The sequence below is a fragment of the Stegostoma tigrinum genome, chromosome 16, assembly GCF_030684315.1.
Source record: "Stegostoma tigrinum isolate sSteTig4 chromosome 16, sSteTig4.hap1, whole genome shotgun sequence".
Taxonomy (NCBI): Eukaryota; Metazoa; Chordata; class Chondrichthyes; order Orectolobiformes; family Stegostomatidae; genus Stegostoma; species Stegostoma tigrinum.
The window spans coordinates 54,122,630-54,149,476 of record NC_081369.1 but is presented as its reverse complement, the minus strand read 5'-3'; the positions used below and the strand labels follow the sequence as shown (position 1 = coordinate 54,149,476).

The window sequence follows — 26,847 nt, the reverse complement described above, 5'->3', positions numbered from 1 at the left end:
CAGTAAGTGATCGGAGATAATGGGAACTGCAGATGCTGGAGAATATAAGATAACAAAGCGTGTAGCTGGATGAACACAGCAGGCCAAGCAGCATCTCAGGAGCACAAAAGCTGACGTTTCAGGCCTAGCCTCTTTGATGAAGGGTCCAGGCCCGAAACATCAGCTTTTGTGCTCCTGAGATGCTGCTTGGCTTGCTATGTTCATCCAGCTGAGCACTTTGTTATCTCACAGCAAGTGGTCTGGTTTTGAAATGCCTCACCTGGAAATTTGTCAGAGGTTCAGTTCAGACATTCAAAAGAGCACTAACAGAAACAATCTGCAGGGAGACGGGCAAAAGGCAGGAAACTGGCAGTTCGTCACAATGCTCAGATAGCTGGTGCAGAAATGACAGCCTTCTTGTGTACCACAACAATTGTGACTTTCTCTGAACTGTCCCTTATGGGAAGTTGCACTGTATAAAGCTAGACAAGGATGCAAGTAACTCTCTTCTAACAAGTTTAAACATGTTGAAAGAGATTCGATTTTTCTAAACAGTTAAAGTGATGTCATGTAAGCTAAGTAAAAGTGATGAGGGAAGCCAGTGTATCTCCTGTGCACTTTGTAAATTAGATTTGACACCACACCGCATTTATAATCCATGAAGTTTCAAACTGAGGAAATATGAAACTACCCACTCTCTTGGGTATCACTTCAGAGACCCCTAACCAGTCCCTGGATTTATACTGCAAGCTTAGTGTTGGCGTAATGCAGAAAACAAACCAGTGGACTGCTCTGAATTCTCCACTTTGTTCCACTGTTTTTGTTATGGGTCGTATTATTTATCTATTCCTGCTTGTTTGCACCTATTCTTTTTACCTCTGTTTGCTGCGCCAAGTAAATTTCCATGAGGCTAAAGCATCAGAGGGAGTTCATTATCAAATATAATCAAATCAAATATAAAAACCAACATTTTCCAACAACACACATTTGTTACAGGGAAATTCCACAACGGAAAATGTTGTAATACATGGAGGAGAAATTATATAGCCAGATAAATAAATAGTGCAAAAACCTATACGATATTTAGGTGCAAAAATAAATAGCACCACATGGGAATTCACTCTTTTAAAATACAGTTGTGTTTTGCGATCATTTTCTACAGAATGCTCTGGTTTTGCAGTAAATTTTAGCATCTTGTAATTAATCAAATGATTCTCTCCTGACTACATATTCTTAGTAATTAAACTTTTCTAATACAGTAGCTTATTCTTTCTGCTCCAGCACCTGCATTTCATTTGTTTACTTTCCCATAGTCATAAATCTGCACAACTGTCAATGTGCCATAATATTAGTGCAGTAATCAAAGTTAATTAGCTCTCTCAATACACCACAACATGGCTATAATATGGAATCATTTAGAGTGTTCCGTATACCAAGTTACAAATGATTCATCAGTAACACAGCAATATGAAATCCCAAGTGACTGGTATTTAAGGAAGAAAATGCTCAATTTCATACTGATTAAATTCTATTGGAAGCTTGATGTATTATTTTTACCTCAATTTTCAACTAAAATTTATCTAGTGCCCATTATGTTTGGAAGAGGAAGAAAGAGCAGAGGATTCCTTTTGAGTGATTTTCTGATGATACTAATTTACTGATATTTTGTTGTCTGCACCACAAATTTCCGGATATGGATAAAGAATGCATTACCACACTGCAAACAGATACTCCTATTTAGTTTACATTTAAGAAAAGCAATCTATGTGATAAGTGCACTTTGCAAACAAAAACAGAATCAAACACATTACAATCTCAGACTTTGCAAAACATGTTTTGCAAAATTGGAAGAGTGGCTTACAAAGGCTCATGCAAAAATCTCTTGAAAATACTGGCATACGGTTTTATCGTAACTTCCAAAAGAGAATGTAAGGAAAGGAGGTTCAAACAAGACTGAAAAAGATCACCTTCTTTCATTTATCCAGACCCAGCATTACGCAGTTTAAAGAATGGACCATCATGTATACCTTCAGTCAATATACTAATGTACGACCACTTTCTTGTTAGAAGTGGTCGTACTCACAGCTTTTGTTGACTTTCTGAAGCTCATTCACACATTGCAGCTTTCCTGGTCAAATGACAGAATTTTCTCATTGTTCAACCAACTGATATTCTGGAGCATCTTAACTAAGATCACCTCTTGTAGCATAGCAGAAAACATTGTGCCTTGAGTAAAGATAGAAAATATTGGAAACATACAACACGTGAGTCAGCAAGAAGAGAGGGGTTCAGTTCAGTGATTTTTTTAAATCAACATTAAGATCATTAACCTGACACTAATGCCATTTTCTTCCAACTTTCCAGCATCTAAGCGGTTTCTGACATTTGTTTGCTTTCAAATCCTTTTGTCTCCTTTTAGTGCTCTGGTGCTTGGTGTTATCAGACAGATAGGCATCTGCTGCCTCTTTCAACATGTGATGTTCTTCCTCTAACCATGGTGACCAGAACTATTGAGCCATTCCAGACGTGAGCAAATCAATAGCCTGAGTAGGTTTAGAATCACATTCTGTGTTTTGTCACCTACTTCATGAGCCAGAAGATCCACAATAAATTTTGCCTTATTGAGAGCTGTAGCATGCAATTGTTTCAATGGCCTACCTGCAAATACTTCCAGGCTCATTTACCTGTTGATGTCCTGAAGATCATAATTAAATTGTAGTTTCAAAGTTTAATCTTCTTCCCAATCCCACCATTTTGCAACTATTGACACAGCAACATTTATCAGTTGAGTCCAATTTCCTCCTTTATCGAAATCTTTGTGCACCTGATTAGTTTGGTCCTATTTGAAAACACCTGCATCTCTATATTGTTATCACCAGTGAATTCTGACAAGCTTGTCCATTATGCAACAGGCCAAACCTCCTCAAAATATGTTAAGGAGATAGTGTGTACCCTAACTTGTATGTTATTTAAAGGCAAGTGTAAGGTGCTGTGTTCCAGATGTGATTCAATTGGTCACTTTACTAGGCTTTAACAAAACACACTTTATTCTTACACCACAGTTAAAACAAAAACAAAAAAAGAATTGGCACAACTTTAACTCTATCGAAATACTTTCCTAAATAATATATTAATTAACTAGCACTCATCAACTGTTCCAATACAGCAGTATTCTGTAAACACACATTTGGCAAAGGCAAATTCAACAAAACATTTCCCTCACTTGCAATCACTTCTAGTCCAGGAGTGAGGAAAGCCTGAAAGTATGAATCTAAAACCAGAGAAAGAACTCATGACTTTGCAGCAGCAGGGAACACAGGTGTATCTAGCAGCTTCAACTCCAAAATCTTAACTTCAACACTTGTGAGCAAAACTAAAACCTTGGGTCTGTGCGAGCTTGACTGTATGTACTCAAGCTTCTTCTGTCTTTTTTTCAAATAAACCAAAGTGATTTAGACTGTTTTTCATGGAGCAGACACCTTATCATCAGGTTAACAACATCACTCTTCAAGAATGAATCCTTATTAAAGGCACATATCATTACAGTCTCCACCCCAATTTCCAAATGAGTATGATGCATCAAAGGTATAAAACTCCTAGAATAGATCCTTGGAGTGTCCCAGAAGTAAACTATACGAGTTAATTTGCAGATGACACTAAGATTGTTACAATAACAGATAGTGAAGGGGACAGTTGGAGAATACAGCAGAATATAGATAGATTGGAGAGTTGGGCGGAAAAATGGCAGATGGAGTTTAATCCAGGCAAATGCAAGGTGATGCATTTTGAAAGATCCAATTCAAGAGCGAATTATATGGTAAATGGAAAAGCCCTGGGGAAAATTGACATACAGAGAGATCTGGGTGTTCAGGTCCATTGTACCCTGAAGGTGGCAACACAGGTGGAGAGAGTGGTCAAGAAGGCATATATCATGCTTTCATTCATCAGAGCGGGTATTGAGTACAAGAGTGGCAGGTCATGTTACAGTTGTATAGGACTTCGGTTCAACCATATTTGGATTACTGCGTACAGTTCTGGTCGCCACATTACCAAAAGAATGTGGATGCTTTGGAGAGGGTACAGAGGAGGTTCACCACAATATTGCCTGGTATGGAGGGTGCTAGCTATGAAGAAAGGTTGAGTACATTAGGATTATTTACACTAGAGAGACAGAGGTTGAGGGGGACCTGATTGAGTCTACAAACTCATGGCAAGTATAGACAGGGTGGATAGCAAGAAGCTTTATCCCCCCAGAGTGGGCAACTCAATTACTAGTGGTTATGATTTCAAGGTGAGAGGGGAAAAGTTGAAGGGAGATATGCATGTAAAGTTCTTTACGCAGAGGGTGGTGGGTGCCTGGAACGCATTGCCAGCAGAAGCGGTACAAGCGGGCACGATAGCGTCATTTAAGATGTATCTCGACAGATACATGAATGGGCAGGGAGCAGAAGGATACAGATCCTTGGAAAATAAGCAACACGTTTAAATAGAGGATCTGGATCGGCGCAAGCTTGGAGGGCCGAAGGACCTGTTTCTGTGCTCTTATTTTCTCTGTTCTTGTTCTATAACATTCAATGTCTCAATCAGGCGGAGTCCAGGGCATAAGTGAAACTTGACTACTGTACAAAATGATCATATCGAAGATTAACAGTTTGATTGTGAATTTGATCAAATCAATTAACCACTTGCTTACAGTCTAAATTGAAGGGATCAAAATATTACTGGGAGCTGAGTGTCTTACTCGTTAGCTCCAGAAAAATCTAAATCAGCTGCTCGATGGAAAAGTCACTCCTTCTTGAGAAGCTATAGGACATTTCTCAGTGCTATCAGCTGTTTGCCTGCATCTTTCTATCTGTTTAAGTATCAAGATGCAAATTCAGGGGCTCTACCAATGCCATGCCAAAGACACTTTTGTAAATGGCGATAGTGTGTACTATATATTCCTAACCACGCAACTTCGATTCCACTACAACAGATTTTCATTAGCTTGGTTTAGAGATGCTTAAAGATGGTGACAGATTTCCACATGCATCGTAGACCTGTATGGCTATAAACAAAACTCACAGTCATAATTTTTCTTTAAAGGGACCTCTAAAAATTGAAATGCATTCTATAGAATGAAAGTTATGCTCCTTGGCTTTTCGAAACAAAGTCATAAAACAAATGAAATTCTGATTATGAAAATTAGAAATTCAATGAAAACCTACCGGACACAATTAAGTAATGATTCATTTGCAGACCAAAATCAGAGCAGTGATCCATTGTTTAGTGCATAAGGAATAATGAAATATGCCTCATTGGTAAGTGGAAATTATAATTCTATTGCAAGTGCTTAAAGAAAAATACAAGCACACAGATTCTATTAGCACCCAGGCTGGATCCTGTCAAAGGGCAGGCAGGGCATGATAAATCAAATGGCTTCCTTTTTACCCTTCCACCCGTCTCCAATCTGTACCCCTCATCCACCTAGCATTTTGCCATCTCACCTATCTTGCAGACACTGTCCCTCAGTAAACTGAGGGTGTGGCTTTAAGATCTTTAAAACTACCCCTGCTAAAGATGGGCAGGGTTATAACACAGTTCCATTCTGCTGCTGTTTCCAGCATGGATTCCTGGATTGGATTGCGTTGCTTCGGCTAGGAAGGCTCTTTGCCCAGATGTCTGGTAAGAAAATTCCTCTAAAACTAAGCAGACGTTTTGTTTGATCTGGGTTGAAAATAAAGATTCTAACCAAGACAGGAGATTCGGACCAATGTTTGAGTTCAAAACCCTTTGCCAAATCTGGAAAACGTTTGATGTTCTATGTTCTAATTTTTTTTTAAATGGTAACATCATAGAACTAAAATGGTCAGCTGTACAGATTGAGATGAGCTTCACGAAACTCAGATCAAATAAGTGAAACCATCTGCACTGAAATTTCTATTTTTATTTAAAGACATCAAAACTAGCCACTGAGTCAGCACCAAGACATTTGAAAGTCCTATTTAATTCACATGCGAATGTTAACTTCACATATTAGGAGATGAAAGGCTCATGTACAACTAAGGCAGCTTGGAATAAACAGTGGCATTAGACTCAGGAATACACAGTGACCTTTATTTTGACAGGTGCTGTTAAGCAGACAATGGAACATAGATTTACAACAGTGGAACATGGACAACTTGCATTTTCTCGGTCCCCAACCGGTTTTTTCAACATCTCAGAAAAAGAACCCTTTCGGGACAACCACCATCCATCAAAAATTCAAGATAACTACATATACTGCTCTTCCTTCAGATATGAGTCAATGATTACTTAATCTGGCCTCAATCCAATGACGATTGTCACTCCTCAGAAGATCTAGACCAATGACATCATCAGATGCCTTTACTGTCACCAACTGCACAAAAAAGACATACTATGGTTCCAGGTTTTTTTATAATCTGCTTTACAGCCATGTTCTTGGATGGACTCAAGATCCTGACAAAGGACAGCATGTCTGGTTCGGAACAAAAACAACCTCCTCAATGTGAAAAGTTCAAACCTCATACAAAGTTCAAACAACATCATCCGCATGAACCATGTGTGATGCCAACTGTTTTCTTTTAGCACACAATCCATATTACAAGCAGCTGCTTGTTGATTGTTTTCCCAAGCCTCAGAAGGTGTCAGCCTCTCAATGAGTTTGAAAAAGACACATTTTGCACCAGCTGCTCCAGGCCAGTCTCAGTAAACAAATGCATTCCATAATTCTATTCAGGAGTTCTGCTATCTTCAGTACAACATGTTCATAGATCATAGCTCATAGAATCCCTACTGTGTGGAAACAGGTCCTTCGGCCCAACATGTCCACACTGAACCTCACAGTATCTCACCCAGATCCAATCCCCATAGCCCACCTAATCTACACGTCCCTGAACACGATGGCCAATCCACCTAACATGCACAACTGTGGGAGGAAACCAGAGAACTAGGAGGATACACACACAGAGAGAACATGCAAACTCCACACAGACAGTCACCCAAGGATGGAATTGAACCCCGGTCCTTGGTGCTTGGTGCTTTGAGAAGGAGGTGAGAAAGACTCAAGATCCTCTGTGGTGGACAGACAGAGAGAGAAAGAGAGAGAAAGAGAGAAAGAGAGAGAGAGAGAGAGAGAGAGAGAGAGAGAGAGAGAGAGAGAGAGAGAGAGAGAGAGAGAGAACAATGTTTGTCCTTTCCATTGTTTGCTGTACAAAGCTGAGTCCTGCTCATGGTAAGCTAAAAGAACTGAAGATGCTGTGAATCAGGAACAAAAACAGAAGTTGCTGGGAAAGCTCAGCAGGTCGAGCAGAATCTGTGAAGAAAAAAAAATCAGAGTTAACATTTCAGGTCCGGTGACCCTTCTGCAAATCCTTATGAGGAAGGGTCACCGGATCGGAAATGTTAACTCTGATCTTTTTTTTCACATGCTGCCAGACCTGCTGAGTTTTTCCAGCAACTTGTATGTTTGTCCCTGTTCATGGCAGCCAGCCAGTACAAAGGCAGTAGCGTGGTAGAGGCACAGAGAGAGACGGAAATGGCTACCCCTTGGAATATATGTGAAAGGTGACCCATGTCTGATCATTATACTGCAGCACATAGATGTGGTCAAGAAAGAAAATTGTGCATAAATAAATTGTACTGTAAATCTGTATTAAAGTGTCTAAAAAGTAAGCTTTTGTCGTCCTGAACATTGTAAGTCAGAGGTTGCTTATTGCAATTGAACTTGAACCTTCTCCCTGCTCCACACGTCTATCATTGTAATTTCTTTTTTAATTATTTGTTCATGGAGTGTCGATGTCACTGGTTGGGCCAGCATTTATTGCCCATCTCTAATTGCCCTTGAGGAGCTGGTGGTAAGCTGCCTTCATGAACCACTGCAATCCTTTGGGTGTAATATTGTAAGATGTCATGACAAACAGAATTTCACTGTCATTGGAATTAAATGAGAAACACTTGACAAATCAACATCACATTCCTACCTCTTAGATGCTGTGCCTCATCATTACCACATATGTGCAGTGCACGTATAGTTTCCTAAGAAACTGAGTAATTGTTAACATGTTTATTCAGCTTGAAACACATTTTTGTAATTATAATTAAATTATACTCAATGCAAACCTAATTGATTTATAAATGTTCCTGCATTACAGCTAAGTAACAAACAATCTGCTTTGATTGAAAAGGTTAATAATTCCAGGTCTAAATAACTCTGGTTGAAAGCATAAAATAATTAGATTGTGTATTTTCTGAATTTGTTTTTGAACGTACTGGGTAATTTCACACAGACGACATCAAGCCCATATACTTCGGCTTGGGATTTCATAAAAATGTCACCAAGTATCAGAACTTTCAACTGCAAAGGCAGCATTGGTAGGTTGCAGGTTCAATTTTCTCCCTTCACTCCCTAAATTTCCAATCAAAACAAAGAGGGGACTATCAAAAATAGGTAAATTATGGAATTATGACTGATTCCCTTGGGTGTCTCTAGCAGCTGGAAGAATACGGAAATAGCTGGCAACAGATGGCAATATGTGGTCCCAGCAGCAGGTGGACGGTGGTTGAGAAAAGTGGGCAAGAAAACAATTCAATTGATTATTGAATATATATTGCAGATCAGTACGTTCTGGTACATTAACTCACTCCATCTTGGACCTTGCACCATCAAGGGCTAAGACATGGGCTTGGATTAGATTTCTCACACAACTCAAGTCCCTGAGCTTTGGATTCACCAAGGAAGAAATTTTACTTTACTGAGATGAGCAAGCAGAAGGTTAAAGTGATCTTTCTTTAACATAACAAAACTCTTCAGCTGAACTTTATTTTCATTTTGAGAACAAAGCAACTGTAGTCATGATTCAAATATTTTTCTATGCGTGAGATACATCCAAATGTACGTTCCTACATTATGATCTCCATTATGATCACTTCTGTAAAACGTAAGCTCTTTCTGTTAAAAAAGCAAAATACAGACAGCCACAAGGTGAGCACTCATAGACTATGTCTGAATGTTTTTTCGTGCTGAGATCCCTAGAGCTCAAAAGAATCAGATGCACTGTAGTCACATCTCCACAAGAAATAATAGTGTTCCCTTTAAATTGGCAATCTAATGAAAATGTTTACAAAACTGCAGCAATAGGCACTGCAAAGAAAAGCAGCTGCACAGTGACTTTTATTTTTATTGCAACTGTGTCATACAAATTTCCCCCGAGGAAAACTCAACCTGCAGGAATGCAAGTTATATTACAGCATTGTCCTATTAGTGTCTCTTTCTACTTTTTGTCAGCCTTTTGTGTGGCAAATTGCAACAGCCTACAGCACTCCATTGCATAATAACAGTATGATTTTAGAGCTTACAGTTGTTGTCCCAATTAGCTAAGAATGCATTATTTAGTAACAACCTATAACCAACAAGCTCAGGGATGCTAAAGTGCTGCTTTTCTCACAATATGCAATAACATTTTCTTATTTTGCATATAATAGAGATTTCACTGTTAAAGTCTCTTGAACAATGGTCACATTTCATTCTGTTGTAACTTACAGAGGGAGGAAAGAAGGTCTTAAAGGTGGAATAACAAAATATTTTCAAATACGTCTCCTTCACATGTCTGCTAGCTGTTGACACCATTCATCAGAAAACGCCACTTGTGTGTATAGTTTTACCCAAACTAATACAGTTAAGAGAAACAACAAATCGTAACACCCTCCGGAATAGTATTCAAATATTGCTAAGTCTAACACTTCAACAAACAGTGAAACTACACTGTCCAAACAATTTTCGTGATTGTTTATATTCAGCTAAGACAATGAGAAACTGATATTTGATATACTTAACAAATTTGAAATATAGAAATACCATATTTTTCAGTTAAAAATTACACTAACATGTTTCTGACTAATATATTTCTTTCTGAATTGCAAATTTTACATTAAGTATTCAATTAATATGGTTTTACATTTGCCCCGGTCTTGGTGTTTTGTTTTGTGATCCTTGTGCAGCTGGGGTAATTCTGCAACATCGTTGGAGAGCTATGCTTGCAGGGCACAAAGGGCAAAATCAGTACGACAATCCTCTAACCTCATTTGCAAGCATGGCTGCCAATAAGCATATCTTCCCCATGGATATTGCGGATCATGGAATTACACACTGAACTTGAAAGAAAACATGGTTATGGGAATGTTAAGTACACATATCCTAGAATTATGGATTATATTATCAATCCAAAGTTCTAGTTGGATAGCTAAGTAGAATTTATTGAACAGACTTATTAGTGGACATGGATTAGATAAGTCAAGTAAAGGTTTTGACACAACATAGCAACACTCACCCATTCATCCAGTATCTGTTGTGTGGCCTCATTGCCTCGAGCTCGATTTCTGCAGGCTAGGACAACATGGGCTCCATGCAAAGCTAAAGAGCGTGCAGTCTCAAAACCTACCAAGACAAACATCGTTATTGCTTACATATGTGGTGGGGTGGGGGAAAATCCAGTTGTCAGACTTTCAACCGTCTCTGCTTGAATAAGCAGCAACTTTAGAAGGTTTATGTGCAGTTGCACAATCACAAGGCGCTGACTTACAGGAAGGCCCTGCAGAGGAACTTAGCAGCCTGAGAACAATGTCAGGTAACTCTTACCAATAATAATGTCTATTTGCAAAAATGTTACCATACAATCTAACTAGGTAACTTTATTTGAAAAACAGTGGGCATTTGTCAATTATTTCAAAATTAGTGAGCACGATCACCTCCTACAAGTACAACATTTGTCAGGAAATTAGTGCACATGCTACCCTTCGCACTTTTCATTCTGCTAATTTTGAATTTATGATTTTAATTTCCTTGATGTTGTAGCACTGATTCCTATTTGCAAAGGGACTGCAATACCCGAAGGGATAATACCAGACATGCAAACTCACCCACAAGTTATTATAAACTGTATAATAAATGAGATGTGATTCAGTACTATTTATTTCAATACTCGTGACTGCCAGCTATGCAATCTTTCCAGATATCTTTTCAGTCATTTTATGGAAAATGGAAGCAAATTCCTGCCAAAAACAAGCCAACTCTCAAAGTAATAATTTGCTACAGTTTAAAAGCAGTCTTCAGAAAGTTTAGCAGAGGCTGCTTATTTTCAGTATTTCACTCATACCTTCCCACTCCAATTGAAGTTGGGGAAAAATTGCCTTGGAAGCCATCCCAAAATTATTCAACATCAAGGCCACATGCACAATGTCTTTTCATGGTTCCGTTCAACTTGGGTTTATGTGGCACAGAATCAGAAAAAAATGTCTTAGAATCCACCCAAGACATAAAAACCAGGGAAAGTGACATGGCTGTGTTCCAGAACAATTCAATGGAAATTTAATCCAGTTTTCCATTTAATGAGCCAATAATGGTCTGAGGTTAGCCTCTGGTTTCAGATTACCCTCCCAATTAATGGCCTTTTTTAAAAAGTCCAACCAAGAACCCCTGCTCAGACAATTCAAAGCATATAGAACAGTGGGCCAACTACCTGGATCCTTCTTCCTGGACAGGTTAATACACAAAGCACACACAATCATACTGTTTGTTACAAACTGTGCCTCCCTCCACTTCAAATGTTACTTCATTGACCACGTCAGGTTCATTGCACACTTCAGTTGATCTGGGATTGAAACCATTGATACATAAAGTATATATCTCTCATCACACATTCACGTATTGCAAGCAAACCATATTGATTATGTTCTCTGGATGCTCAACATTTATGGAACTATAATCTTGATGTAATCAATTGCAGTGCAAGAATAGTAAATACTACCATCCAAGTATATCAACTCTTGTGCCTTCTTTATACTTCAACCACAGAAATCTATTACACGAGGAAAAGTATTGAACAATCAAATAACTACTTCACAGTTGGCCCACAGTGCAGTTGGGAAGATTTTGGAAACAGTATATGACAATTTAAACACGTATGGCTGTTCAGAAGATTTTCTTTCAAAATATTGAGCAAACATGCTGGAGCTAGGTAAAGTTTATTTTATGACAATTTTAATAAAGTGGTTGAGTTCGGTGAAACGATTGATTACATAAACCCGCATTAAACTGAAATGTTATTAGGCATCATGCACGAGAGGGTAGCATTGAGCAATACTGGAATGACACCGCTCAATGTTTTGTGAGAATGACAAAAAAAATTGGGGGTTGTTATTAATGCACAAGCTTACTGAAAGTGCATTCCACCTTTTCAAATAATGGATGAAGAGGAAGATGATTTCTTCTGCAGGGACAATTTTGAACCAAAATGACTAAATCTGATTCACAACTGGACCCATGCAATAAATGCTCTAATCAAACAGAATCAAAGTTAATCTGACGAACTCCGCATCAGATATGAATGACAATGAATTCGACAATGTCTGAAATATTTTAATTGAAACTAAAGATATCCATGCAGATTGAATTAATTCAATAAACATGTTATATCAATTTAATTTCATTATCAATGTTATGCTTTTTTTATTCATTTGTGGCATGTGGATTTTTCTGGCTGGACATCATCTACAGCCCATCCCTGGTTGCCCTTGAAAAAGTTGTGATGAGCCTTCACAGTTCAAAATAGCATACTAGCCATACCTTTGCATAAAAGCTGGCCACAGCTGTTAAGGTAGAATTAATTTATTCACAAAAAGGTGTCACAATTCTTTAGCTGGAACTATCAGTGTTTTCTTCCTCAAATTTCAAAATGGCGATCACCCATAACCAGCAACAGTACTTCACAGATAATACACCACGCATTTTTGCTAGGACTTCAAGACTTCAAAGATTAAACTATATGCAGCGAAAATTATAATTCTATTATTAATGCACAGTTAAGTGTCAAACAGCTGTCCTCAAAAGAGAAAAGACCATTCTGTGCAGTCTGTTTCTCTTAATCTGTCAGCAATGTTACAATAGCATAAAGGCTTTGTGCATTAAGTCATTTCAGATACCTTGGGTTTAAACCACTGAACAGTCTTTCCACTGAATATGAAATGATAGACAATTGGTATTCTGTCTGCATCAGACAGAGTAGTCACCAATAAGTTAGTTGATAAACACTCAGAATACAATCAATTCATTGTTGCATTATTTTTTCTGGATGACCAACTCAATAATAAAACTGTGATGCAACAGAATGAAAAACAATTATTCTAAACTAGCAAATCTCCAAAGTTGGGCAACAGTAGATGACCTGTAAGCAGCATCAGCACAGAAATAAATCACTGATTTGTACAAACAAACACTCCTCTACAACCAGTGTTCTCTTGTGATGAAAAACAAGTGTGTGGTATCATTGAACATTGACAGCACTCTGATATCTTCAAAGATTGACACGTTCAAGTTGTCAAACAACTGAAAGAAGTGCTCATAATTAAAATGCTCCTAACAAAGTTTTGTCACAAAGGCAACAACTTTGCTTTCCAGAATAACGCAAACAATTGAAACAGTGGACAAGTGAAATATTTATTTTATTGAAAAGTACAATTCCAAGAATTATATGATCTTATTCATGGCATTCGGGCTGAAATCAAACATATTTCTGTACTTTCACTTGAGCATTATCCATACAAAGTTTTCTTTTAATTCATTTTCACATGCAGAATGATCAATCCTAAATAATGGAGAAAAATCAGAAACTAAAATGAAAACCCTGAACCGCACAGCACATCACTCCGCCACCTGTGAGGAAGTAGCCACAGATCCTTCAGAAGAAGAACCAGCAAGGCTGCCTGCTGCACCCTCCATTAGCTCAAATACTGATACCTTGGAAGGTATTTTTGATGAATTAGAGTCAGCAGCAGAACTTCATACAAGTACACAAGCCAGTGTACAGGCAACAGGTAGGCACTTGAAAAATTGACGAAGTTTGTGGGACTGCTTAGGGATTGTTTGCACTCTGCTACCTCAGGCATATAAGGGGCTGGCTGCTTCCATGGGCGGTTCGGCAGCTGTCATGGACAGCCAGGTCCAGCAGGATTAGTGGGATGAGTTACCGTGAACTTACTCTAGGTACACCCTCCTGAGAAAGAGATAGCATGGTGCCAATAGGCACCCAGTCAGAGGAGAAATCAAATATTGGCCCTCTGGTCACAAAGCCCTCCCTGCTACAGACTCCCTGATCCTAACTTTCCTAAGCAACCAACTGACTGTGCTCAAGCTGATGACAGATACTAGCCTTATGAGGAGGCATACCCAACTAAGCATGTTAACTCTATATCTCTTCATTGATCATGAAGGACCTGCTGCATTTCTCCAGCACTTGCAACGTGTCTGCCCCTTTGACTCATCACTGCTGGAAAACATAAACTGCTTGGCTTTGAATCCGTGCTAAAGGGCAAGTCAATAAGATATAATGTGAGCATTTAAACTTTGGCTGAGGAAGCAAAGTACAAAAATATAAGACAATGTAAAGCAGGCAAGACAGATGTGGTGAGAAACAAAACAAGCAAGTAGCCCTCAGATACATTCCAGTCCAATCCTTGAGTGGGGTCCCCGTCCCTGTGCACAAAGTGTCCTGGCAGCAGTATTGCAATGAGAGGTGCAGGTGCTCTCCAAAGTGCAGATCTGAAGTGTCATGAGGGTGCAGTGAAGCTGGTACAAGTCTGATGCCCAGGTCCATGAAAAAAGAACATGTGTACTCACTGCCCATGAAATGTGACCTCGAATGTTGGTGACTGCTGTTCAAGGAGAACCTGAAGAGCAAGGAGTTGAAAGGCTACTGTTCTAATTTTCATGTTGGAAATTGGTAGCATCAGGTTTCAATCCAGCAGGTGGGAGAATGGAAAATTATATTTTAATGGGGTGAAACTGGAAAATATTGAGATGTTAATACATGCTAACTAATGCAAGTAGGCTTCTCACCACACATTAGTGACGATCTCATCTTGATGTTCAACGCTTAATTGGAAAATGGGCCATCTAGAACCTCCTCATTTACCGTGGCACCCACCCGGCTCACTGCTTTAAAGGATCCACCCATTGGATCTACCATTTGGACCAAAGTAATGTCTGAGTAAATCCTATTCCCTCTTGTCAAACATAGTAATACATCCAATCCACTGATGTTAGTGTTCTGAATGTTAAGAGATCACCACAGAGCCCCAAACAGAACTGAAAAGGAGTCATATCTGACTCTAAACCTTAACTCCATTTCTTCCTCCACAGATGGTGCCGGACCAGCTGAGTTTCTCCTGCATTCTGTGTTTGTTTCAGATTTCCAGCATCCTGCAGCATTTTACTTTCGAGTGTGAAGTCCAGCCCAACGATATAATCAACAACAATATGGATGAGTGGATTTGCATTGGCAATTTGCACTGGCACTACAGTTAGTGTAAATGTTGTTTGATATGGCCACAGTAATACTGTCCAGGTTAGTCTCGAATCATTTTAGTTTGGGGTCAGTTTAGTTTTGGTGTTACAGACTTAAATTACACCAAAAATTTTGTATTGAAGCAAGGCAGGTCAGTCTTTCCTGCTGTACTGATCTTATGCCACATGATTGCACTGGGATACTCAGAGTGGAAAACTGGGTTTCTAATTCAACTAACACTGATGGGATAAAAGTCTCTTGGCTGCTGTACAAGTAGTACCACTGTGAACAAAGTACAGGTGTTTTCAAACTGAATGATCTTTGAATTAAGAGAAGCTTTTGAAATTTGTATTTATATAATGTGATCACATTTACCAGACATCTCCTTGCACAGCTTAATGAAACACTGTTGGAATACAGGAGCCAATTTGCACACTGTAAGTTCTTACCAACAAAGGTTTGGTAATTACCAGATTATATGCTTTGTGGTGCTGAAGGTGGGATCAACATTAATCAGGAAATGTGGGTAACTCCTTGCTCTTCTTGCAGAAGGGTCCTCGGTGATGTCTTATCCAAAAGGTGACATCTTTAACAATGTGACACTCCCTCAGTACTGGAATGCATTGGCAACTTTTGATTTTTGGTCATCAAGCCCTGGAGCAGAACTTAAAGCCGCTTATTTAAGATTCACAAGCAAGGGTTTGCAGTTCAATCGGCAGCAACCACCAACATCATGAGAACCAATTTCAGTTATGATGTTACAGTGGAAGCCAAGAAAGGCAAACAAAGATAACAAAAGGGTCTCGCTCACCCATTTACCCTGAAAACAACTCTTCGGCCTTCCCCATCAATTCAGAAGGGTGCAATGCAAAACAGAACTTAAAAGTCAAAGCATGGACAACTAAGTATAAAATTAAACACAGAAGTAGGACAACTGTAAACAAAGAGTATATTATGCACAGTGCTGTTGATTTCCTACTTCAATTCCAAATAGAACCTAAAGTAACAAAAATGGTCACAATTCAACAGCTATTTGTTTGGAAGGTCATAGGAAATTCTGTAGTCAAAATATTCTTGAGGCATTTCAGGTCGTTAGCAAATACGTAATTCCAGTCATCCAGGATGTGAAAATACCTGCCAAACTAAGTTTGCTCTATTAAAGACCTACCTGTTCCTTTAACCCACAGAACAGCTAATATTGATATCCAAAGCTTTTGGTTTATGGCGGAAAAACATGAGCTAAAGAAATAGTTATTTGAAAAAAAACACCTTAGTCGTAAATGATTCAGATGTCTTCAAAATAAAATGTCAGAGCATAATTAAGAAGTTGGAAGTCTTCTTAATTTACAAGCCCCCTTAAACCCCACCCTCAGGCCAATACTAAACCACCAAGATGCGTTTGGCACAATGAGCCAAAAAAATAACATTTTGAATACAGTTGTGGAGAAATTGCCAGAAAACAGAGGATGTACTGTTTGAAGATTGCTGGATATAGATGTGGAAACAACATCCTATTTTGCACAAAGCAAATTATAGCAAAGAGAAAATAACAAGATAAAACAAATAAATTTCCACCAATGATTCAGTAGGATGCACGCAACCCTGGCTGTCCATAACTTGCAACTTGACAAGGAAAGTTGCAGGTTCAATTCTTCACTCATTGAACTATCCCTAGCAGCTCTGGTCAGGATCACCAGATTATCGAAGGAAAAAACAAGTGGATTTCACAATTTAATCTTGGGGAAAAAAGATATTTGAATATTATTTGACCACTGGATCAACCTCTGATGTAACGGCTACCTACAGTTGGTCTTTAAAACCACAAGATTCACACCTGAAAAGACAGTGGAGAAAGAGAGAACAAGGTGATGAAAAAGTGTTCTGAGGAAGGGTCACCAGACCCAAATCACTTAACTGATTTGTTTTCTTCATAGATGCTGCCAGACCTCTGAGCTTTTCCAACAACTTCTGTTTTTTATTAGAGAAAAAGATGAGGTTTCTTGTGCTGCTGTCACTATTCCTATCCCCAACCTTTCGTCATTTCAGAAGATAAAGATCCCGAGAAGAGAAAACCAGAGGTGGGGACGGGGAGCAGAAAAAGAAAAGAAAGGCAGGCTCTTTTAAAAAAAAATCAGTGAAGATTAACAGAGTCATTTTTCTACCTTTGCTCACTGTATGTTCAGAAAAAACATAGAAGATACAAATGGAAATAAATAATTGACCCCAATCAGGCAATGTCCAATTTTACTTCTCCAGCTGAACAAACTGTCACAGAATCATAGAATCCCTCCAGTGTGGAAACTGGCCATTTGGCCCAACAAGTCCACACCACCCCTCTGAAGAGCATCACACCCAGAGCCATCCCTTTATCTTTTCCCTGTAACCTTGCATTTCCCATAGCTAATCCACTTAACTTAAACATCCCTGTACACTATGGGCAATTTAGGACAGCCAATCCACCTCACCTGCACATTCTTGGACTGTGGGAGAGAACCGGAGCACCCAGAAGAAACCCACGCAAACACAGGAATTGTGCTCCTGAGATGCTGCTTGGCCTGCTGTGTTCATCCAGCTTCACACTTTGTTATCTTGGATTCTCCAGCACCTGCTGTTCCCATTATCACATCGGAAACACAGGAATAATGTGTAAACTCCACATAGACGGTCGCCTGAGGGTAAAATCAAACCCAGGTCCCTGCTGCTGTGAGGGCAGCAGTGCTAACCACTGAGTCACCGTGACACAGTCCTTATCACTTCCACCCATTTTACTCCCAACCCTTTGTCCTTCATAACCAATCCACTGTAACCTTAAATATTGTTGTAATTTTTGCATTTAGTCTCTATCTCTGGAAGTGAAATTCATAGTTTCACGGTGTAGAAAAATTCTGCCCTCTACCTGAAATCTCTCTCACATGGGCAGCATTAAGGTTCAGTCATTGGCACTGCTGTCTTACAGCACCACAGACCTGGTTTGATTCCAGTCTTGGGCAACAGTGTGTGAAGTCTGCACATTCTCCCCATGTCTGGGTGGGTTTCCTCCAGGTCCAAAGACGTGCCGATTTGGTGGATTAGCCATGGTAAATGCAGGGTTAAAGGAATGGGGGGGTGGGAGGGTGTGGTCTGGGATGCTCTTCAGAGAGTTAATGTGGACTTGATGGGCTGAATGGGCTCTTTCCATACTCTAGTGATTTTATTTTAATGTGCTATCTGCTATGTTCCTGAACTCTCAAAACTAAAGTAACAAATCTGCCTATATCCATCTTGCCACATTGTTATGTAATTTTAAATACTCATCATTGTTTTCAGGAAGAAAAGGGCCAGTCTCTCATATTTTCTACACACTTATTATTTTCTCAGACCAGACATCAACCTGGTGCATTGGTATTGCACCCTGTCCAAACCTTCATCATCATTCCTAGAACACAAAGCCTAATGTTGCACTGAACAGTCGAACTGAGATCCTATCGAGGTATTATGTCAGCTGATCATTGCCTCTTGGTTTTACATTCTATGCATGTGATTAATCCTAGAATTCAATTAGTTCTTTCCCCTGACAGTTTCACAGACGGAACGAGTGTCCCATCATCACTCAATCTACACATGTAGTTCTCCTATAATGCAATAGTTGGTTCTTATGTAACCTTGTGCTATAGAAAATTGCTGTGCCTATACAGCAGAAAGTTTGTGTTTTCCAAACAGCATCCACTATTCATCAACCTCGTTACAGCCAATTCGCATTAACTAAACACATTACAGCTGAACTATCTGTATGTCTTGAATTAAAAGGTGTGCTTTTTCTGAGCTTCAATGTGCAAACACCATTTAAATAAAACCAGCAAAAAGCTATAGTGAGCTTAAATATAAGGGTTAATTATTATAGCTATTTGCACTAACTTTAACTGTGATCCCGCCCCAACACTCAGCCAGACATAGACTGGGTACCAGTAAAGCACCATGCTACAAATTAAGGCTTACAATCTGCACCTCCCACGTTGCAGGCCAGGTTTCTTGTAACAGGATTGAGGGTCTTGTCAAGGAAAGGATTCTCAGCAAGTTGCGAGTTTCCTATAGTTAAATTTCTAGGAGCTTGGATCTTGAGTAAACTTTAATCAGAACCTACTGAGGGAGTCCTTTACACTGTTGGGATCTCCACTTTCTAGCTTTGCCATTATTTACTTTTAGTTGCTTAGATTCTTGGATTTGACAACTTGAGGTCAGTTTGCAAACACCTTCTACCTGATTTCAAAAGCAGATTTGTACGAGTTCAAAGTACTTTTCCAAATAAAAGGTCGCATGTACTTTGATCCTGAACATCCAATGTTAGAACATAGAACATAGAACAGTACAGCACAGAACAGGCCCTTCAGCCCACAATGTTGTGCCGACCATTGATCCTCATGTATGCACCCTCAAATTTCTGTGACCATATACATGTCCAGCAGTCTCTTAAATTACCCCAATGACCTTGCTTCCACAACTGCTGCTGGCAACGCATTCCATGCTCTCACAACTCTCTGCGTAAAGAACCTGCCTCTGACATCCCCTCTATACTTTCCACCAACCAGCTTAAAACTATGACCCCTCGTGCTAGCCATTTCTGCCCTGGGAAATAGTCTCTGGCTATCAACTCTATCTATGCCTCTCATTATCTTCTATACCTCAATTAGGTAATGTTGCTTCTGAACATCCAAAGAGTTTCAGGCAGTGTCTTTGTTTTAAAATGTCCCATTCAATTTGATAACACTCTTTTGGTTCAGTTTCAGGAAGAAGCCTCGATTCTCAACAGTCTGAAATGGTCATTTTATTCCCTTTTGAGTGAGGGGAGCATCCACAGTAGAACTCGGGTGACCCTTGTGTAGCCATCTTTTCTAGCCTTTGGTGTCTAATTTTAAGGTAGCAAAGTGCCTTGCTACCTTGACAGGCCATAACGCATTGAAGTTTAAGAAATAGGAGCATGACAAGGTCATTTTGCCCCTCAAGCTTACCCCACCGTACAAAAATATCATGGTTGATCTGCCCCAGATCTCAATTCCTCTTTTGTGCCAATTCCTCATAGCCCACAACTTCTTGATCTTTCAAAAGTCTCTCTTCCTCCCCCTTAACTCCATGCAGTCATGAAATATCTTTCCATCTCAGTTTCAAACAGGTGTCCCATTATTCTGTAACTATGCCTTCCAATTTGAGATTCATCCACTATTGGAAACATCTCAACATCTACCATGGCCAGCCCAATCAGAATTATGTGTGTTATGACATCATTTCACATGAATCTCATGGAAGAAGGCATAACTTGTTTCGTTATTCTTGACAAGTCAACCCCTTCATTCCAGGAATCAGCCTACTGAATCTGTTTGGAACAGGTTCCAAAGCTGGTCTGTCTTTTTTTTTAAATATGGGGATCAAAACTGTACACAGTTACTCCAGATGTGGCCTCACCAACATCCTGTGCAGTTGTAACAGGAACTCCCTGTTCTTAAACACCAGCAACAAAGGCCAAAATTCTATTTGCATTCTTAATAACTTGCTACAGTGCAAGCTAGCTTTTTGTATTCATGCACTAGAGCATCCATATCCCTCTGTACTGCATTACTTTTTGGAGTGTGTCTCTCCATTTAAATAACAGTCTTTGTATCTCAGTACGACAGACAGCATTACCAAACCGAGGTACATTGAATCAAAAGTCACCTTGAGGTCAGTGAAAATCAATTCTATTTCCTTATTTTTTTGGCCCAGTCACCTGGAATGCTCACTTGCATTCCAATAGTGATGAGAAAGATTAAGCCCCTGCAACATGCTCTAGCTACTATTTTGGTGAGGATTTAGACATGCCTCTTTAACGTTCAGCACAAACATTCACAGAATTGCGTTCTTGTCAGCTACAAGGTCAGTTTAGCAACAAATGCTCTTATGTCAAAAGTGTTGTGCAATTGAAGAGTCAAAAGTAAAAACAGCAATAACCTCCATGTAGAAATGGGCTTCATAAACAAGTAAAAACTTTTATTTTATTATTAACAAACCACGGGAGTGATAGTGAATCCTTTGAAGTAATGTATGTTTTTGTTTTCAAACTTCTATTCTCATTTACTGAGTAGCCATTAATTGTGATTGCAGCACAAACTCAAATGTAGTACAGATTTAAACGACGGTTAAAAATTACTTTTTTTTGCACTCACTCAAAACAAGGCTGCCAGCATTTGGAATCCCTGACAAGATCTTTGGCTCCAGTGCAAAAGAACCATCCTTAAGCTGCAGACACAACTCAACAGTCTAAATGAATGATGGTGACAATAGAGAGGAGTTGTTAAACAAATCGATTAACTGAATTTGAAAATCTCTTCTAAAATGCTTTAGCAACTGTACTCTTTGGAAGAGAAATGGTACTGTTGGGAGTAGGATCCCTATTTCCCAAAAATCTCTCAAAGGTGAACAGCAATAAATAGTATGAAATCAATCTAATAGGTCATTTGAAAAACACACTCAATCAGGAGCAGGAACAATGAATATGAGGTAGGTAGAAGTGAATTACCTAAGTGTAATCCACTGTCCAGTTTGAATATCATCTCTGGCTTACTATCTTTAAGCATGTCCTTACTATGATGAACGCAACAGCATGCAATCCTCTCCCAACATAAATTCTAAAGATCATGTGTCCGAGTCCACTTTTTTTTTGTTGAAGCCTGTAGATCACACAGGACCAAGGGAAAATTACAGCTCATCAACTACAGCTCTACTTTCAGCACCATTATCCCCGCCAGACTGATCTCAAAACTCCAAGACTTTGTTACTGGCTCTGTCGTCTACAACCTCAGCTTTCTTATCCAAAGGCCGCAACCAGTGAGGACAGGTAACTGCATCTCCTCCACGACAACACTCAATACTGGAGACTCCCAAGGATGCGTACTCCTCAGCCCCCTACTGTGCTCCCTGTATACCCACGACTGTGTTGGCAAATTCTGAACAGATGCCATCTACAAGTGTGCTGACAACACCACTTTAGTAGGAAGGATATCTAACAATGAATCAGAATACAGAAAGTAGATAGAGGGCTTGGTGACGTGATACAACAAGGACAACCTCTCTCTCAATGTCAGTAAACTGAAGAGCTGATCGTTGACTTCAATAAGAAAGGAGGAGAATGTGCCCCCATCTGCATCAGTAGAGCTGAGATTGAGAGGGTGAAAAGCATCAAGTTCCGAGCAGTGACAATAACCTGGACTTCCCACATTGATGCGAGAGTCAAGGAGATACAACAACGCCTCTTTTTCCTCAGGCAGCTCAGTAAGTTTAGCATGTCCATAAGGTCCCACACAAACTTATACAGATGCACCATCGAAAGCATACTGTCCGGGTGCATAACGGCCTGGCATGGCAAGTGCTCTGCCCAGGGCCGTAAGAAACTATAGCAGATGGTGTGCACAGGCCCGACCATCACAGAGGCCAACCTTCCATCCATGGACACCATTTACACATCTCATTGCCACAAAAAGACTGCCAACATCAGCAACAACCCATTGCACCCCAGTAATGATCTCCTATAACCTCTTCCGTCAGGCAGAAAATACAGAAGGTTGAACACACGCACCAACAGGTTCAGGAACAGCTGATGAATGGACTAACTTCAAATAAAGCTGATCTTGCTAACGTTGATCTTGACTAGTGCACGCCTGTATGCCTCTAAGTATTTTTTCCACCCTACAAACTATACGCTCTTGCTTACCATGATCTACCTGTACGTGTTGTAAACAAAGCTTTTCACTGTACTCAGGTACATGTGACAATAAAATCAAACGAACATGATTAATTTCAGAGGTAAATTCAGAAATAAAGAATTGGAACAATATCTGTTGAAGGAAGCAAGGATTATAAAGGGATTAACAGAACTGTGGAATAATTTTCAGAAAAGGAGAAGAATGCAATTGTCTTTACGGGAGGGGTTTGCAGGCAAGGATTACAAAATATCCATGATTAAATATTCAGGCATAGGTTATGGATGGAGCAGAATGGCTTGGTTAAATGCCTTTTATCTTCAATATTCGCTTGATATCAGGTTAGTAATACAATGCACCACAGCCTAACAAAATAATGGATTCTTCCAGAATATGATTTACAAAGAAATTTACAATTCTCCATTTAATATAAAAAGGATAATTGAAGCGTTTAAACTGCCTTTACTTGAATGCTTTGTCAGAGCGAAGTTTAGCTGAAGCTCCTCCAATTTTCACCATGCTGCTAATGCAACTCAATTGGCTTAGAAACAAATGGAAAAGGTCAGCATATTGTAGCCTTTGGCTGATTTCTTTTTCAATAATTAGCCAAAGTGCTTAGCTGGTTAGTAAAACATTATTCCTAATGAAGCCATGACTTTTTCCATTTTCAATTCACTCCAAAATATTCCCTAGAGTGAGAACATGAACAGTAAAAATACAAGTGACTTAGGTTTGGATTTAAATTTTTTCAAACACATTCAGTTTAACTGACATTTTAAACGTTTTACCATCTGTACCTGGATAATAACCATTTTTAAGTCACTGTTAAGAATTTACTGTAACTGCATAATTAAAAAACACCTGTACATTTAATGTCTATTTTAATATAGCTCTGAACTGATTATTTTAAAATGTAATGCACATGAAACAAAGAATTGCAGTTAAATTATCAAACGAACTGAAGAGGCTCACAGGCACATAGGAAGAGGTATAGAACATGTAGCCCCCTTGAGCCTGCTCCACCATTTAATAAACTCAGAGCTACAATGTGGCCTATTGCCATTTTGGTTATTCTTTATTAACTGTGGTTAACAAAAATCTTACAGATCTTAGTTTTAAAGATTAACATTTGATTGTGCATTAAATGCTATTTACAGAAGACAGCCCTAAACTGATCATCCTAAATTGGAAAATATCCTAATTTCACTCCTGAAATGGTTGACTCTAACTTTAAGAACATGCCCCTTGTTCTAGATTCCCCAACCAGCAGAAGTTGCTTCTAACTACTCTATACTATCCTGAAGACTTCTACCAAAACAATCCTTAACCTTCTAAATTCAGGAAATACAACCCTAGTTTCTGCTTAATCTCATCTCATAATTTAAGCCTGGGAGTCCTTTCTGGCAAATTTACATTCCTTCCAAAGTCAATGTATCATTTCCAATGTGTGGCCCCAGAACTACTCACATTCTTCCAGGTGTGGTATATCCTGTACAGCCGAAGCAAACTTGCCCCACTGTATTCTCGACATCTAGATATGAAAGCTGGCAATCCCAGGAGCATTTTGAATTGTTTTCTACACTTCCCATTACATTTTCAATGATCTATACAGTTGTGCCTCTAAGTTTCTTTGGACCAACACTGTTTCTAAGCTCCTACTAATTACATAGTATTTTATATGCATAATTTTTTGAGAAGATTTATATTTTGGGTTATGAATGAGGATGTGGATATGGACGAGGTTGTAGACAACACTGTGAAACTGCTGGATCTGTGCCTCACAACCCACTTCACCTTCAATGACCATATATTCAAACAAATCAACGGAATACTAATGCCCACTAGCGGGGCTGATAGCAAAAGCCGTAATGCAAAGGTTAGAATTGCGCAAAGCAGAACAGGGGCGCTTACACAGAGTTTTTAAAAGAAATGCACAACCCACTGTTACCTCCATGACAGACCACAGCAAGAGGATACAACATAGCCAGACTCGCTAATCATACTTCTGTACATTAGAGACATATCAGAGATGACCACAAGATTACTCAGACCCCTAGGTATCAAGGTAGTCCACAAACCAACAACCACCCTGTGACAGCTACAGACGAATGTAAAAGATCCCATATCCGCAACCAATAAAGCTAACGTAATATTAAAATAGCATGCAAGGTCTGTGGGAAATATTACACAGGCCAAACTGAAAGAAAACTGACAATAACGATACACAAACACCAACTAGCCAAGAGGTTCGACCAATTCTCACTCGTCACAAAACACACTGACAAAGAAGGGCACAAATTCAACTGGGATAACACATCCACAGTAGCATGAGTCAAAGAGTGAGATGTCAGGGAATTCCTCAAGGTCTGGCATTCTAACCAGAACTCCATCAACAACCACATTGAATTCAACCCAGTGTACAAACTACAAAAACAAAATCAAAAGTAATGTCAACCACCCCAGCAAACTGAGGCACATAAATAACAAGGACAGAACACCAACGCTTCACCAGAGTTGCAGTGACAATGTTACGTAGCAGGGTGACGAAACATCTGCAACTAAACACATCGGCTCGGCAAGCAAGTCTACAACCTCATGTTATTTATACGTTGGATAGCACTGGTGCCTGACAGCTCAGGGGGCCTGGGTTCTATTCTACCCTTGGGCGATTGCATATCCGGAGTTTGTACATTCTCACTGTGTGTGCGTGGGTCCCCTCCAGGTGCTCCAGTTCCTCCCGCAGTCCAGGCTAGGTGGATTAACCATGGGAAACATCGGGTTACAGGGATAGGGGAGTGGGTCTGGGTGGGATGCTCTTTGGAAGGTGGATGCAGATTCACTGGGCTGGCCTGCTTCCACGCTGTAGGGATTCTGTGACTTTAATTGTCCAAAAATGAATGATTTCACAATTAACTATATTGAAATCCATTAGCTACAGATATCCCTATTCACTTAATTTTTTTTAATAAATAGATACACTTCCATCTATACCACCTACCATGTTACCTTTTGCTTCTTTGCTTCAGTAGAAATTGGATCAATCTCTGTAATCCACCAACATTTATATGTGTAGTGTTGGCTAAACCAGGCGTTTAGGTGAGATGAGAGTTCTGATGATCATAACTTTGAAATGAAAGTAAAGGATCAGCCTTGGAGATTTCAAGTGATGAGACTATGACTATTTCCTTTGGCAGCTTGCTCCATTCCAAGTTGTCCTTGGGAAGAAAGAATGTTCACACACCATTCTGTAGTTTGTGTGGATGGCTTCTTTGTGTTTTTTGTTATTGCCAGAGGATAGCAGGTACTTGTTCCTGCCAATTCCTATCAGGCCACTTCATATTTTACGCAACATGTTTCGTCTATTTTTTTTTTCCATCTTTTGCTGTGGAGATCCTCATCCCAAATCAATGATCAAGGTCAGGACACTGGTGCAAGCAGAACATTTTTGGATTGCTTCAATCAAATTTATAAAATATCTCTCACCATATAAGAATTCCACACACAGCCTGCATACTCCAGGATGGGATGACCAAATGTTTGTCAGCTATAATTATATTGTTGCTGCATTGCCAAAGATTTCTCTTCAGAATCCAAGAGCCTTGTTTGTTTTGGACATTATCTGCTAACCATGGAAACCCAATGGAAGATAGTTTCTAAGCTGAACATGGTCGAACATGGAACTTTCAACTGCCTCTTTTGTGATGCATGGGACATGGCATTTATTGGCACTGAATCTTGGAGTCATCAAAAGCTTTTTTTTAATTCAATCATGGGATGTAGGCATTGCTGTTTGGGCCAGCATTTACTGGCAAACCTTAGTTGTC

At 39.4% G+C, this 26,847-nt stretch overlaps 1 protein-coding gene across 3 annotated transcripts in view; it reads right to left on the bottom strand.

Moving 5' to 3' along the window:
• wwox (WW domain containing oxidoreductase) overlaps positions 1 to 26,847 on the bottom strand; it is a 1,033,547-nt gene that overhangs the window by 950,571 nt on the left and 56,129 nt on the right. For all 3 annotated transcript variants that reach the window (XM_048546270.2, XM_048546271.2, XM_048546272.2), the window contains exon 5: positions 10,308 to 10,414. In XM_048546270.2, coding sequence (XP_048402227.1) covers positions 10,308 to 10,414 — 107 coding nt within the window. The remainder of the gene's footprint in view (positions 1 to 10,307; positions 10,415 to 26,847) is intronic.